At 38.3% G+C, this 15,994-nt stretch overlaps 1 protein-coding gene across 3 annotated transcripts in view; it reads right to left on the minus strand.

Annotated features, from left to right (window-relative positions):
• ADGRA1 (adhesion G protein-coupled receptor A1) overlaps positions 1 to 15,994 on the minus strand; it is a 471,200-nt gene that overhangs the window by 9,170 nt on the left and 446,036 nt on the right. For all 3 annotated transcript variants that reach the window (XR_009155704.1, XM_058188059.1, XM_058188058.1), the window contains exon 18: positions 327 to 428. Coding sequence is in view for 2 of the 3 variants with exons in the window: in XM_058188059.1 (XP_058044042.1) it covers positions 327 to 428 (102 nt within the window). In the remaining variant the exon portion in view is untranslated. The remainder of the gene's footprint in view (positions 1 to 326; positions 429 to 15,994) is intronic.

Raw genomic sequence — 15,994 nt, forward strand, 5'->3', positions numbered from 1 at the left:
TGCCTCTGTGGTACTTTTTAGTACTCAGTTAAACCAATGCATTTAGAAGAAATTGGTGGATTTCTAAACAGGTGTGTGTCTCCTGCATTCATATATTTACTTTATAAACATTAAAAACCATAATTAGCCTGCAGCATAAGTTGTGTGCAGAGTATAATACGTAATGTTATAAAATGACAAAAACTACATGCTGATAGGGAGTAACTAACCTGACAGGGATCCTGGATTAGGCTCTATGGTTTCAGACTGAAAGTTATTTAAGCATGGCTTATTTTTACAGGAAAGAAGAGTGGCGTCATACATGGAAAATATAGGGATATACTTACAACTGAGCTCCAGCGTAACTTTTTATCCCATAATTATTTATGTTGGTTGCTGCAGTAATTCCACAGATAATAAAAGGAACTCCTCCACTAATCAGATAGAACCTGTTTCAAAGACAATTATTGGACAGGTGAATTTGCTTGGCATCAGGTAAAGATTTTTAAAGTTTGAAACAAAAGTCTTTGAAAGCAGAACGTAACTCAATTCATCAGTTTCAATCACCCATTAAAACTGGAAATAAAACAGTTTTTAGTGTGAAATGAATTTGAAACTGGGAGCACTTCAATAAAAACATATTTTCATTTAACCATGGATGCAACCATTCAATAAGAAAAAAAAATCAAAATCCCTACATTCCAGCCTTAAAAATGAAAGCTGTTTCCAAACATAAAAGGATTCCTGTTGACAGTGAAGATTTTTATTTAAAAAACAGAAGATAGAAAATTATTCTGAAAAATTAGCCAAACCAACATTTCAAGCAGAATGACCATATATACTGTATTATATATTATCCAACTTTAATATATTAAAAAGTATAATCTTGCCAAAGGCCTATTAAACTAAGCCATTGTCCTTTGTAAACTTGGCAGTGTCTTCTCTATTCCCAATCTAGAATCTGAGCTAACAGCACAAAAATATATCACATATAGACTTTGGGCAAACAGTTGTTTTGTTTCATGTTGAAAGACACCAGATGTTCTATCTTACTTGATTATGTAATTAAAGTGCTAGAACCCAAGATGACAAACCTGAATCCATGAGCTTCCAATCTTGAACTTTCCTTTGTAAATATTAGCGCACAGTAAAACTTTTGGTAGCAGAGATGGGAACCGGTGCTCTAACCAATATGGTTCTGCCCCCAAGAAGAGATTATGTGCTTTGTAAAAGGAAAATTAGAGCAGTATCTCTAAGCTATTCAGGATGAGAAGCCCAGAAGGGTAATCACTGCTTGGGAGCAGGTACCATATAAAAATATAGCAGAGAAGGGATGCTGGGAAAAAAGGGATGTATAAAATGAACTGTTTGTGCCTACATAAGAAAAGCTGGCTTAAATGATGTATTTACTCATTATGCTGACATAAACTAAATTTTATTTATTTTATATAAAAGGTTTTAATAATTAAGCAGACTTAACATTTCTTTTACTACTTACATGTACAATAAATAATAGTGAAATACAGGCTGTTGACACTAGTTACTTCTTGGGACCAAACCCATTTTAATGTGTGCAATGTGTATTAGTAACTGTTATAATTAAACAGTGAATCATTGTCAGGCCCCATCATAAACTGAACGAGTTTCCTAGGAGATATGTGTTTTTAAAATAAAACACCCATCCTAGTGTCCCTACAATCAACAGAATATAGAAATGACTCCAGTTGAAAGAAGCTCTGGAGAGGTGGTGCTCAATCTAATACCTCAACAACTCTTGAAAGAACAAAAGTCCAACTTTTCTATGAATGACAATTCTATGTTACATACATTTTGCTATTAGAATTAATGAAAAAAAATTACATCTCTTCCACAGCAACTCTCCCCCACCTTTCTAATTAATTTTATTATCATTGAAAATGGTTTCCTCATCTGGTCCAAAAGGCCATTCATGACGCCCCCTTCCTGGCCAATGAACTCCCCAATAATGACATTAGTCATCAGAGCTTCTTGCATCCTTTGTTTCACATCTCTGCAACATAGAGAAAAGATGCAATTTGCCACTTTGAGGCAAAAGAAAAGGAGTGACAGGAAGAAATTTGAGGTAATGATAGTGATGAGAAGAAGGAAAGCTGCTGCTAATTCAAATCACACACCTTATTTTCTTCAAGGCTTCCCCAAATGATTCATCACCCATGTTCTTCTCTGCATTGTGAGATCTGTGTTCACTTAGAATAACCAATTTTAAAAAAATACAGCAGTGGAGAGACAAGTTATTGCCAACAGGATAGGCCTCATCAAGTAGATGAGAAGGGGAAATGACTCAGCTGGACAAGTAGCTGGTAAATTGAACGGCAAGAAAATCAAGGAAGGGGCTCCCAGGAGGGAGCATGGGAAAAAAAATCCTTGGATAGCAATGCTATGGAATTCATGCTGCAGCACTTTTCCTGCTAAGCTCAAATGAATCAGAATGTAAAAGAACTAGAGGTCTATATATATTCTCAGTCATCCAGGTCATGGTTGTCCCAAAGGTGCTTTTTCAAAAGACAACTGAACTTTGTTTTTCCTTGAAGACATTTAGCTTCTCATCCAAGAAGCTTCTTCAACTCTGACTGGTCAGAACTGAAGAAGCTTCTTGGATGGCAAGTGAAATATCCTACTCGTCCAGGTGATTGAAAGGTCCCACTCTCCATTTTCTCTTCTCATCTACTTGATGAAACCTATCCTGTTGGCGATAAATGAGAGGCGAGGAAAGGTTTTCCCCTCAACTTCTCCCTCCACTGCTATATTTTTTTTCTTGGTTTTTCTAAGTGAACACAAATTTCACAATGCAGAGAAGAAAATGGTCAGAACTGAAGAAGCTTCCTAGACGAGAACAAAATATCTTCAAGGAAAAATGAAGTCCAGTTGACTTTTGAAAAAGCACTTTTGGGACAAAAGAACTGGAGGCCACCAGATTGAAGGTCATTTATAATGTTTGTTATGAAAAAAACTGTGTCCCACAAAGACTGTTTCTGAATCTCACCAGGCTTATGTGCACTATCATCTGAGAAACACCGTTCTTTGGCCGAGATTACACTACTAGTTCCGCTTCTGCTGAATTATTACACAGTGAATGTATCTCATGTTTTTCGAGAATAGCGGTACCATTGGCTAACCTTCCATTTTACAATTTTTCAGAAACAATTAGGACCCCATGGTTCCATTTCAAATATTACATTGGAATTGCAATTCATTAATTGCACATAGTTCTGTGAGCTAAAACAAAAAAAAAGTGTTAAGTGTTGAGTTCAGATTAGACAATGGCAACCTTGAACCGATGCGATTAACTTTTACTAGAATCACAAGGTCTAACAGCTGTAGCTTGAGGGGTAGAACTAAATATAAAGTGGTAGCTCAGAAGTAATTATCTAAAATGCCAAACAATATAATGGGATTTTCATCTAAAAGACAGGAAAAATATAAACAAATACCGGTAGTTTTATAGCACTGAAACCCATTGCAATACATTTTGACTTTTAAAAAAGCCAAGAATCTGAACTAGAAAATTCAGGGTAATGTTTATGGGGGAATTTAAAATAAGATTTTGAAGCATGTAAAGATGTCATGGATATCGCAATAGAAAACTGTTGACAAGGTTGATTATGTGCCTAACAGAAAACCACTGATACCTAAAATTGCCCCACCTTCCCAATATTTCAGAAAAAGCAAAAACAGTCACAATAGAGAGGCTATGAACTCTAAGTGGAGGCAAGGGAAGGGCGATGACTGCCAGAATACCAAATGTGAGAATTCATTGAAAGTTCTTTTTTTTTTTTCATTTGAAATGCAGCCTAATGGGAAGTTGTCTCCGCAAGACAACTGTTGCGAATGAAGACCCTATGGGAAGAATACGCATACTTGTCTCATAGCCCTGAGGCTATGTCCTGTTCCCTGAAACAATTTATTTCTTCACAATGGGCTTTTCCATCTCTCTAGGAAGTCCAGGAAGAGTGCTGATGTAAACTTAATATTATTTTGCATGTACTGATTCGTTGTTATGACTGGAGAAAAAACAGTGAGGCAGCCTCTCCCACTGCAAACATAATGGTGGAAATTGCAGTGATCTGCACTGTTTGCTTCTCTGTTTGATATCTGTTTTTGAATAGTGCATAGACAAGTTCTTAGTCTACATATTTGTTGATTGCTAATTTATCAGTGGGCCAAGCTTCTAGAAAGTCCTGTGCATCTTCCCTGCCCGCCGTCATGGAAAAATAGTGATTCACTATAGTCTAAGCTGGATGAGGAATTCTGTGAGTTGAAGTCCACAGGTCTTAAAGTTGTCAAGATTTGGACATTCCTGGTCTAAACCAAAGCAATTGAGATCTGAAACGTTTCTTGATCACAAGGCTTCCAGTCACACAGACCTCTTAATATTTTGATAAAATGCAAGTCTAGGCCTTGAAATTCAAGTCCACATCTTGTTCTCTGCCTTCTGAGTCATTCCTCACAGTCGGTTTAAACTGAATTACAAGCATCAAAGGGTGCTGTGAATCTCATCAATTTTCTTAGTTCTACTTTTCTACTGACACAGATAAATAAGAAAAAAATAAATCAAATTTTTAACTAAGAAAATCTACTTTTAAAAATTTAAACTTTTACGTTCCACCCTCTTTATCACACAGTGATTAACAACATAAACAGAAGATGGCACTGCATTGTTTTAACAAGAACCAGATAAATGACCTGTCAATCATATAGAAAAAAAACAGCATCCAAAAACACAGCCCATCTAATCACAGTTAGGGGAGGCTGGCAGGACAGGCAATGATGAATTTCACAACAAACAAGAAATCTCCCATTTCTCCAAGATCAAAGCATTGAAGAGCATTTGCATTATGACCTAAATCTACCTCTTATTAACTGGATAACAAATGAATGTACAACTGTTCCAATCCATACTACACTATACAACACTGTTACTAACCTAGGTCTTGAACAACTTGTAACTAACAATACAAGACTCAACAACTGCCTTGACCTCATCTTCTGCAACAAGACAAACTCAATTTATGACTACAAATAAAAGAACCCTTTTCCAACAGCGACCACTGCACGATTGACTTTTGTCTAAATATACGCCCTTACATAAATCGTCATATCAATAGTATTCCTAACTACAACTTCAAAAAAGCCAACTATGACCTTATAAACAATGATCTTTCATCTCGTTCTCAACCTGTATAACTGCTGAAGACCACTATAGTTTTCCTACTTGAAATCAATAAAGTCATTAAACTATACGTACCACAAACAACCACCATGATCGGGAAAAGCAAACTACCCATATCAATAAAAAGGCATCAATCCAAAAAAAAAAAAATCCCTCTGGAGAAGAAACAAAAAGGGCTATGTAGCAAATTTCAAAAATCGCTACACAATTATATGCAACCAAATAAAAACTGAATGCACAAATTACCACACCAAGCAAGAAGAGGACCTTCTGCGCACAAATTCAAATCGTACCTTTTATAATTTTGTGAACAATAAGCTTAAAGACTCTAGATCCATCCCACCACTAAAAGATTCTAACGGCAAAGAATGCAATGATGAAACAATTAAAGCAAACCTCTTTAACACATTCTTTGGCTCAGTTTTTGTTAACAGTGATGACACATATCCGACATTCCCAAATCGCACCAGCAATGAGTATGATGACTTAACACATCTAGATTTCACAGAATATATTGTTGGAAAAGCTCTTCACAACTTGAAACCATCTCTATCTATTGGACCTGATGGACTATGTGCATACTTCTTAAAAAAACTTTCCACTAATATAGCAGAAGCCCTAAGTATAATCTTTGATAAAGCTTTCACGACCAGTTCCCTTCCCAATCTTTGGTCACTAGCCACAGTCATCCCAATCTTCAAAAAAGGAGACCCCAGCTTAGTTGAAAATTACAGACCAATCTCTCTATGCTGCATCACCTGCAAAGTAATGGAATCACTCATCAACCAATCCACTACCTTCCACTTACCTTCCACACAACCTATTCTCTAATAAACAATTTGGTTTCAGAAAAAAAATTATCATGAAACTTACAACTTCTCCACTGTAAAAACATATGGACTACAAATCTTGATCAAGGCAAAACAATAGATGCAATCTACATAGACTTCTGCAAAGCTTTTGACTCAGTAGTACATGATAAACTTCTCCAAAAACTAAAATCCTATGGCATTTCAGGACCCCTTCACAATTGGATATCTGCTTTTCTGTCTAACAGACAATAAGTGGTTAAAATTGGCAATGCTCTATCAAATCCTGTTCCTGTCAAGAGTGGCGTTCCTCAAGGTAGCGTTCTTGGACCAACACTCTTTATACTATACATAAATTATCTTTGTGACCATATCTCAAGTAACTGTGTTCTCTTTGCTGAAGATGTCAAACTATTTAACACCACCGACAATACATCTACTATTCAAAAAGACCTTGATCATCTAACCGCTTGGTCTAAAACTTGGCAACTCCAAATCTCAATCAGCAAATGCTCAGTCTTACATATTGGAAAAAAGAACCTAAACACTAAGTACTTGCTTGATGGACATTACCTTACAGATGACCCCCACTCTGTTAAAGACCTCGGAGTTTTCATATCTAATGATCTAAGTGCCAAAGCCCACTGCAACTACATAGCAAAAAAGGCTCTAAGAGTTGTAAACCTAATCTTGCATAGCTTCTTTTCCAAAAACACCACACTACTGACCAGAGCATATAAAACATTTGCTACGCCAATTCTTGATTACAGCTCGCCTGTCTGGAACCCATACCACATTTCTGACATCAATACAATTGAACGTGTCCAGAAATATTTTACAAGAAGAGTTCTCCACTCCTCCGTAACCAACAAAATACCTTATCCCACCAGACTTGAAATCCTAGGTATAGAAAACTTGGAACTCCTTCGCCTTCGACAGGACCTGGGTTTAACTCATAGAATCATCTATTGTAATGTCCTTTCTGTTAAAGACTACTTCAGCTTCAACTGCAATAATACAAGAGCAACCAATAGATTTAAACTTAATTTAAACCGCTCCAATTTGGATTGCAGAAAATATGATTTCTGTAACAGAGTTATCTGTGCTTGGAATGCATTACCTGACTCTGTAGTCTCTTCTCGTAATCCCAAAAGCTTTAACCAAAAACTATCTTCTGTTGACCTCACCCCATTCCTAAGAGGACTTTAAGGGGCGTGCATAAGAGCACAAACGTGCCTACCGTTCCTGTCCTATTGTTTCTTTTTCTTATATATATATGCTTATACTTCCTTGTTTCTCCTCATATATATGTTTATATACTATATAATCTTTTTGTGTGATGCTTGTGTATATTGTTATGACAAAATAAAATAAATAAATAAATAAAATTATTTGCAAATGAAAAACCAAGATCATTAAACTGGTACAACCCAACATTTCGCTCTGAGTTATGTGTATTTTCTACCATCCCAATTTTAGATCTATTACTTTATGTATCTAGATCAAGGACTCTCTGTTTAAATTCACGAGTAGCTCTGCTGAGACTAAGCAATATTAAAACAGAATGAAAAGCTGCATATATCATCAAAAGTTAGCTAAGCCAGTGATTCACCTCAAAAAGATTGTCTTGGCTAACATTTTAGATGACGTATTTGCATTCAGGTTGTTGTGTAGAAGGATATCTGAAGAACGTACACCTAAGACACAATAGAGTTCTAGTAAAGTTTGACTGGATAGTTTCTAGATGTGACATTCAGAGTAAGCTGAGTATCAAAGAAATAAAACTTCAAATGTTTGCAATAAATAGCCTGGTTGCAGTAAGCTTAAATATTTCCATTGCAAGTGGCAACTTATTAGTATTTTGCATCTGTAGCCTTTAGAAGCCAGACTGTAACCGCACAATTTGATGTGTCTAGGAGGCACAAGACTAGAAGAGAAAACTTAAGCATTTGAATGTCTTTATCTGTCATTAATTTTCCACTTAGCTGGGCAGTGACTCTTAATGGGAAGGGGACCTTCATCTTGAAATAGCCGTCTTTGGTTAATGCCCAGAGGGAACCACAATGGCCAAACTGTGTCAAGGAAAGAATCACCGTGTCAGAGTGGAGAAGTGTGGAAATTTAACTCTGGTTTTTAGAACCATAGGGCTGGGAAGGATATTGGAGGACTTCTACTCCAACCCCTTACCCAGTGCAGGAATCCATAGACATGTGTCTATCTTTTCTTGCTGGAACCACTACAAGTTAGGAGCTGGAACCACTACAAGTTGAAGACCCTCATTTTTATAAGTAGACTATACCGAACATCGTTCTCATTGCTTTGCAAACTGTTAAATACAACCAAGCATTTTAAATATTTGAATGTTTGAATCTGCCAACTTGGTTGTATTTGCATAACTGCTTTAGCTTAATCTGTACTGAGCATGTTGTAATTTTAATTCTTATCAAAGAGGGAGAGAAAGAAAAAGAAATGGAGCATATAATTGCCTTTAAAGGGGCTTGGATTGTTCTCTATCTCATTCGTTACTTCAAATGTGAATTTTGCTCAGCCTCCCTAGGAGATCAGACTTGGAACTTCGCATACAAAACACACACTCCACCACTCAGTTATATAATATTCACATGAGAAGCCTTGTCCTTTTAATTTTCAGTATCCCTTTGGATACAAGACTATCTTTGACTTTGTCCATTCTAAATCCTGAAATTGGAACCCCAACTTTGGAGGCCTTCTGAACATGTTATTCTTCCTTATTTGATTTTAGTTGACTGTCTCGCTTTGGATGCATATTTCACTGAAAGATGCACCTTTAAAAAGAAAAAAAAAGTAATCCTAGAAGCTACCAGATACCTTAGAGCTACCAGAACATTATTTATAAAAAAAAGAGAGAGAGAGAGAAGCAATCATTTTACAGAACCAGATGCTTTTATTCACATGTGACATTTTAGATGGATTGCCTCTGGGTTACTTGGACTCAACAATAATCCTTAGATTCATCAACGATAGACATGTATTTTCGCAAAGTGGCAGATACCACTTCATTGTTTTAAATGGAGAGAGCAAGACATTTACCACTGTATCCCAGAGGTGGCTTTGGGAGCGCCTAAGGGTATTATTTGCCTTCTAGCAGATGGAGGCAAGAAGAAATTTAGACTAAATGTCACATTCAAATATAAACTTTCAGAAACACAGAACATTGTATCCATTTTGGCATTATTACAAACAACTGTTTGAAAGATGACAACATATTGCTCAAATGGTTTATTATCAAAAACCAGAGGCCTGAAGCCATCATTGGTCACTATAAATGAGGATAAACATATGAGCAAATGCAAATTTCTTTCCCTACTTATTACTTTCCCTACTTATAATTATTACTAATTATACAGATTCAGATCGTACCGTTGAAGAGAACTTCTGGCAAAATCATTACTTCTGCCAGTCCTGGGCCATCTCAGAACTCACCTCCAGAGAAGGCTGATTGAAGTCTTCAAGACCGCAAGTCTAGGAAACTCTACTGCCAACCCAGAAATGGAACCAAGGAGCTCAGGCAAGGAGGTTGCTATGCAGAAGAGAGGCTGGGTGCAACAGCAACAATCCCAACTGATCCCTAGAACTCAACTTAATGAACAGGGTCTCACACCCAGTGATCTATGGTACAGTGCCCTTGAGGGCCTATAAGGGATTCCCAGATTATGACTGCCCACACTTCTACTCTTGCCATGACGTCTTGACTGGTTCCATATCCAAAACCCAACTGGTCCTATTTCTGAAAGGACCACCCCATCTTCCAGGCCCAGCCAGGTTAGGTCTCTCTTCAGTGATTAAATCTCATATGAGGGAGGTCTTATTATAGATTGCACTAGCATTTAGAACAGCAGCTGAAAACCAGAACCGCTGACTGCCTGCTGATTGGGTCCAGGGATTGGGACCAAGGAGCTGGAACATGAAACCGGTATGAGACATTGGTTCTGTCATCTCAAAGATGACAGAATGGCACACTCCTAGTCTCCCGCTACATCTTCCCATGCTTGTTACCACCTCCCCATCCCAATTCTCAAAGTTGATTCTAGTGTTTGATTCTAGCCATCCCGGGGTTGGGGAGAGAATCCAGCAATCCTGAAGCAATTTAGCTTCATAAACTCTCAGTGCTATCAGGGTACCCAGTGACCATCTCCCCAACTCAACCCCCACACACATAAACATATGAACACATTCACACTTACAGGAGTCTCCTCCCTGTTGCTCTTACTGTCTGGTAAGGGTTACCTTCCCATTCACTCTTACGCAACCTCTTGCTCTCATCCAGAGATGGGGTGAGTCGTACAGTCAGAGGTCCTGAGCTGGCAGGTGGAATTAGGCTGATTGATCCTCTTATCCCTTTACAGATAAAAATGGACACTATGGGGGGAAGGGTTCACAGGACACTACCATTCTATTGTTATCCCCCTCACTAAATAGCCTAGCCAACACCAATATCCCAAAGTTCTAGAGTTCTGGTTGTTCTTTTCTGATTAAAAGTCAATTAGAGTGATACAGTCTGTGAGGATAGAGGCCGACAGCAAAAAAGGTTACAGTCATATCAAACACAACCCCATTGTGGCCAGAGATATAAACATGGCCAGTCCTCTGGTTCATTTCTTCAACCAGCGCAAGGCCCACAGGCACAATGAGTGAGCTATCCTAAGTCTACAGAAGTGGCCAACACACCACCCATGGCCAGGGTTGCAGCTGGCTTGCTCTCTGGCCCACTCTTCCAGCCTCCAAACTTCTTACTGTGGCTAGTACAGGCTCACAGATGTGGCAAATGCATCAGGCTTGAAGGCATGGACTGCCTTCCAGCCTGTCCTCCAGTAGCCTCCATGGCCTGCTCCTTTGACTGCCAAGCCTCCCAGCATGGCTGATGTCCAGCTCAAACCTCCTAATGTGGTTGGCACCTGACCTATATGCAAGGCAATGCTTCTCTGGCCCATCTTCCAGCTGTGCCTATAATTAGCAAAATGTCCCCTTTTTAATTCCTCAGGGAAGCTATTATTCTCTATTTTGCTAAGATTAGAAAACCTAATGTCAACACATGTCATTAAGTCTTTTTCACCTCCTTGTAATAGAAATAATGCCTTCCCATAGCTTCATATCACTGAATGTTTCTGACACCATTTAAGAATCGGCTTTACAGAAATGCTTTGGTGGGCTAAAAATTGCTTAATTATTGTTCTATGTTTTATATCTCATTAATAGTGTTATTATTATATACACAACAATGTGAAATCACAGCTGCCAGTTCTTTAGTTGTTGTTGGCCTTCATAGGCATTGAGTTCTTCTCAAGAACCTAGGACGTCATAACGTATTGATATAGTACATGAGTGCATCCAGTGTGGCCATTTGTAACTGACAGATGGAAATTTTGTTAATAAGCTGATTTTCTAAGTCCTTCCCAAGCCTTTTTGATATGGCCTCAGTGGCAATAACCAAACTCCTATTTGCAGGTCTTTGTATTTTGTGATTTTCTCTGTTCTTTCTCTTTCCTTTTGCTTCTCTACGTACTGTGACATCCAGTATTTAAATCTGTCTTATTGACAATTATTAAGTCTGAAATATTATGTGCTCCATGGAAGATCTGAAACTGCATGAAAAAAACACCACCTGAAATAGAATAACTGAACACTGCATATAGAGGCAAGCTATTTCAAAGGAATTTGGACTAGACCAGGGGTCTCCAAGCTTGGCAACTTTAAGACTTGTGGACTTCAACTCCCAGAGTTCCTCAGCCGGCTGAGCATCAAGCACACTAAAGTCTAGAAGAAGGTTATAAGCGAATACATCAGGACAGTGAAGAAAATCTTAAAGTCAGGGGAGGAAGTATTATCAAGCAATTAACACCTGGAAATTCCTATCATTAAATGCACAGCTGGAATAGTGGACTGGACTCAAGCAGAACTAAAAGCCCTTGATAAGAAGACCACAAAAATCGTTACAATGAACCAGGCCCTTCATTTGTGCAGCAATGTTGACAGATTCTACTTACTAATAAAAATTGGTGGGCATGGAATGTTGCAAGTACGCTAGAGAGTTGAAAAAGAAAAAAGGGCATCAGAAGAATACCTGAAGAAGAGTGAAGATGCACAGAAGCTAATATACCATGAAGATGTATTGAGTACAGGTAATCCTCAACTAACAACCATAATGGAGTCTGCTCATTATGGTCACAAGTTGTAACAGTCATTAAGCGAGGTTCCCACACGACTGCTTTAATGACCTCCCACCCTGGCTCCCTCTTATGCTGTCATTAAGTACCTTGCTTAATGACCCTATCCATGTTGTTAAGTGGAGCTCAGGAGTTTGGGAGACCTAGTGCAGGCTCAGGCCCACCTGTCCAGGCTTCCCACCACTTCCATCCTATGAGACACCCCATGCTCTGCTTTCTACCCTTCAAGATTCCTGCAGGTCTTGGACCTGCTATCCCACGCCATTCCAGAATTATTAGTAAGTCCTCAAGTTATAACCGTAATTGAGGCCAGAATTACAGTTGTAAGTCAAGGTGGTTTTTAGGCAAGTCACCACCCCCAATTTAAAAATCTTTTTTTGTGACAGTCATTAAGAAAATCCATTGTCAGCAAAGGTCGTTTTTTTGCCAGAAACTGGAAGTAAATATCAGTTTCTGGCAAAAAACATAAATCAAGTTAATGTGATCATGGGACACTGTAAACAATGTAATGCAGGTCTGTTCCTGAGTGCATAAAATACGGTCAGGTGACCACAGAGGGATCTCGATCGTCTATGAATCCAGGTTGTAGCCCTGGAGAGGTCCATCATAACTTTGAACAGTCATTAAGTGGACAGTCATAAGTTAAGAACTGCCTCTAAGTGGAGAGACCAAATTGGCATACAAGAAAGACCAACTGAAGAAGCAAGGCAAAGTATTATTAATCAGGCCAAGCAGATAACAAGACCTGGCAAATGGCAGGAAAGAGCAGGAAAGTTGAAGAAGAAAACTGAAGGGCTAATTCTGGCTTCACAAGACCAAGCCTTAAGAACAAATGCATGCAAAAGCAGAATTGAGAAGATAGCAACAGGCAACAGATGACAACTCTGCAAAGAAACCGAAGAAACAGTTAATCACCTACCAATAGTTAGCTGCAGCAAGAAGAACCCACAGATTGACTACAACCAACAGCGTGACAAAGTAGTAACAATGGAGCACTGGATTATTTGCAAGAAATTCTATCTGCCTGGATGCAAGAACTGGCAAGACCACAAAATCGACAAACGGAAAATGAAAAGCTGAAGTCCTCTGGACCTTTAGAATTTTATTATTATTATTCCTACTGTTCTTTGATCTGTTGTTATAAATATGTTAGCATAATTAACGTTTTGCTCTTTTATGCTGCAGGTTTTTTTAGGTTTAATTATTTGTAATTATATTTGTACATTTTATAATTTATTTTTTCCCTCCTGGAGAGCAGGCTCCTCTGATTTCTTCTGCAAAAAATTCAGAGTATACAAAAAAGCATTTCCAGTACATTTTGTTCAGCAATGTGTGGGCTCACAGCCAGAGGAAACAAGGAATTGGTTTAGTCTAATGAAAGGCAGAAGAAAAATAACAAGGAATGAAAAGAAGATCAATAGCAGTAACCAATAAAATGTCCCTACTTTAAGAAATCAAGTCCTTGTCAGAGTCAGCACATGAGTCTTTCATCTTTTTGGAAATTAGGCAATCCACCTTGTTTTACATTCTGACGCTAATCAAATATATTCTTGATTTTAAAATGAATACTGGATTGGCAGATATTTCTTTTTTACTTTCCTCTGAATACGGTATGAATTTAAGAGGAAATAAATGATAATACTGCCTATTTTTTTTCCTCAGAATTTTCAGAATCTTTACCATTCCTATTCAAGCAATTTCCTCCTGTCCCCATTTCATTATGTCTTCATAGTCTGCAAGTAGCCTCTCCGATCACCCCATGTTATAACTATGGAAATGTTTTTGCCACTGGGAACAGTGGTGGGATGCTGAAGGAGCCGATGGAAATCTAGCGCCTTGACATTTACCCAAACATTTCTTCCTGTTGACAGTGCTCAGAGGTAAACAACAAGAATTAATTCTGACAACCTTAATACACTATCTACTTCTATGAACATTTTAGATAGTTTGCCAGAGAATGTAATATAGTCTGTTTTCCCCAGCCAACAAAACCGAGCCTGAACAGAAATGCTGATTTGGAAACGGTCCCTCGGGGGTGAGAAATACTACTGCTCTTGTGTTCCATTAGATCCATAGCTGTTTCAGCAGATTTTCAATTACTTTGGCCCAATCAGCAAAATCCAGTGGGGATAACACAAGTTATTAGACAGGGTAAAGTTTATATGACCGCTGGCTCTCTGATTAAAAGAAAAATGTAATGGAACTTTTAAAAAAAATCTCTACTATATACACTGAATGATAGGGATAAATAACATGGAATATAGAAAATAGAAGGGAAAATCTTTCTACACAATATGCATCATTTGTATACTGTATAATCCACCTTAGAATGTTACTGAATCTGAAATGGGATCTCTTCAATCAAATACAGGTAGTCCTTGACTTACGACCAGAATTGAGTCCAGAATTTATGTTGCTAAGTGAGAAATTTGTTAAGTGAGCTTTGCCCCAATTTACGACTGTTCTTGCCATGCTCGTTAAGTGAGTCGTTGCAGTTGTTAAATTAGTAAAACGGTTGCTAAGCGAATCTGGCTTCCCCACTGATTTTGCTTGTCAGAAGGTCACAAAAAGGGATGACTCTGAGACACTGCAACCGTCATAAATATGAACCAGTTGTTAAGCATCCGAATGTAAATTATGACCATGGAACTGCTAAAACGGTCATAAGTGTGAAAAATCGCAATAGCACTTTGACTTATATATCACTTTAGAGTGTTTTACAGCCCTCTCTAAGCAGTTTACAGAGTTAGCCTCTTGCCCCCAACAATCTGGGTCCTCATTTTACCAACCTTGGAAGGATGGAAAGCTGAGTTAATTTTGAGCTGGTCAGAATCGAACTGCTGAACTGCTGGCAGCCGGCAGTCAGCAGAAGTAGCCTGCAGTGCTGCATTCTACCACTGCAGCACTACTGCTCTATGGCCATAAGTTTTTTGTTTTGTTTTTTGCATTTATATCCCGCCCTTCTCTGGAGATTCAGGGCGGCTAACACTATGTTAGCAATAGTCTTCATTCTATTTGTATATTTATATACAAAGTCAACTTATTGCCCCCAACAATCTGGGTCCTCATTTTACCTACCTTATAAAGTCCATCCTGAGGCTGAGTCAACCTTGGGCCTGGTGGGACTAGAACCTGCAATAATTGCAGGCAGCTGCTGTTAATAACAGACTGCATTAGCAGCCTGACCCACAGGGGCCCAGTGAGGCCCATAAGTCACTTTTTTCAGTGCTGTTGTAACTTCGAATGGTCACTAAATGAATTTTTGTAAGTCAAGGAGCACCTGTATATTGTTTCCAGGTTTTTAGTCCGCTAAATCAACAATCCCTCCAATCCTGTTGTCATTGTAAGGTCAGAAGACTTTCCCTATCTCTCTTTGCAGAAAAGAGGGACACCTTCAGTTATCCTGAAACTTGTTAGAACGTGGCAGGGATGAATGAAGTAAGTATCTGTTTGTTTAATACTAGGGAGAAATCATGAAAAGAAAATCCAATCAGTCAAGGCTATTAAAGTGAATTTCTGAGCAAATGAAGCAGAAAAACTATGTGCAATTTGACTCTTCATTTCTCTTTTTAGGCTTTTTTTCTCCTTAAAAGAAAGGTTAGATGTGAATTGGATTTAGCAGTTATGTTCAATATAACTCAAGGATGAAATCCAGCAGGTTCTGACAGGTTCTGGAGAACGGTAGCAGAAATTTTGAGCAGTTCGGACAACTGGTAGCAGAAATTTCAATCGCAATAATACAAGAGCAAACAATAGATTCAAACTTAATGTTAACCGCTTCAATCTTGATTGAA

Source organism: Ahaetulla prasina, chromosome 6, assembly GCF_028640845.1.
Source record: "Ahaetulla prasina isolate Xishuangbanna chromosome 6, ASM2864084v1, whole genome shotgun sequence".
In the NCBI taxonomy this organism is placed as follows: Eukaryota; Metazoa; Chordata; class Lepidosauria; order Squamata; family Colubridae; genus Ahaetulla; species Ahaetulla prasina.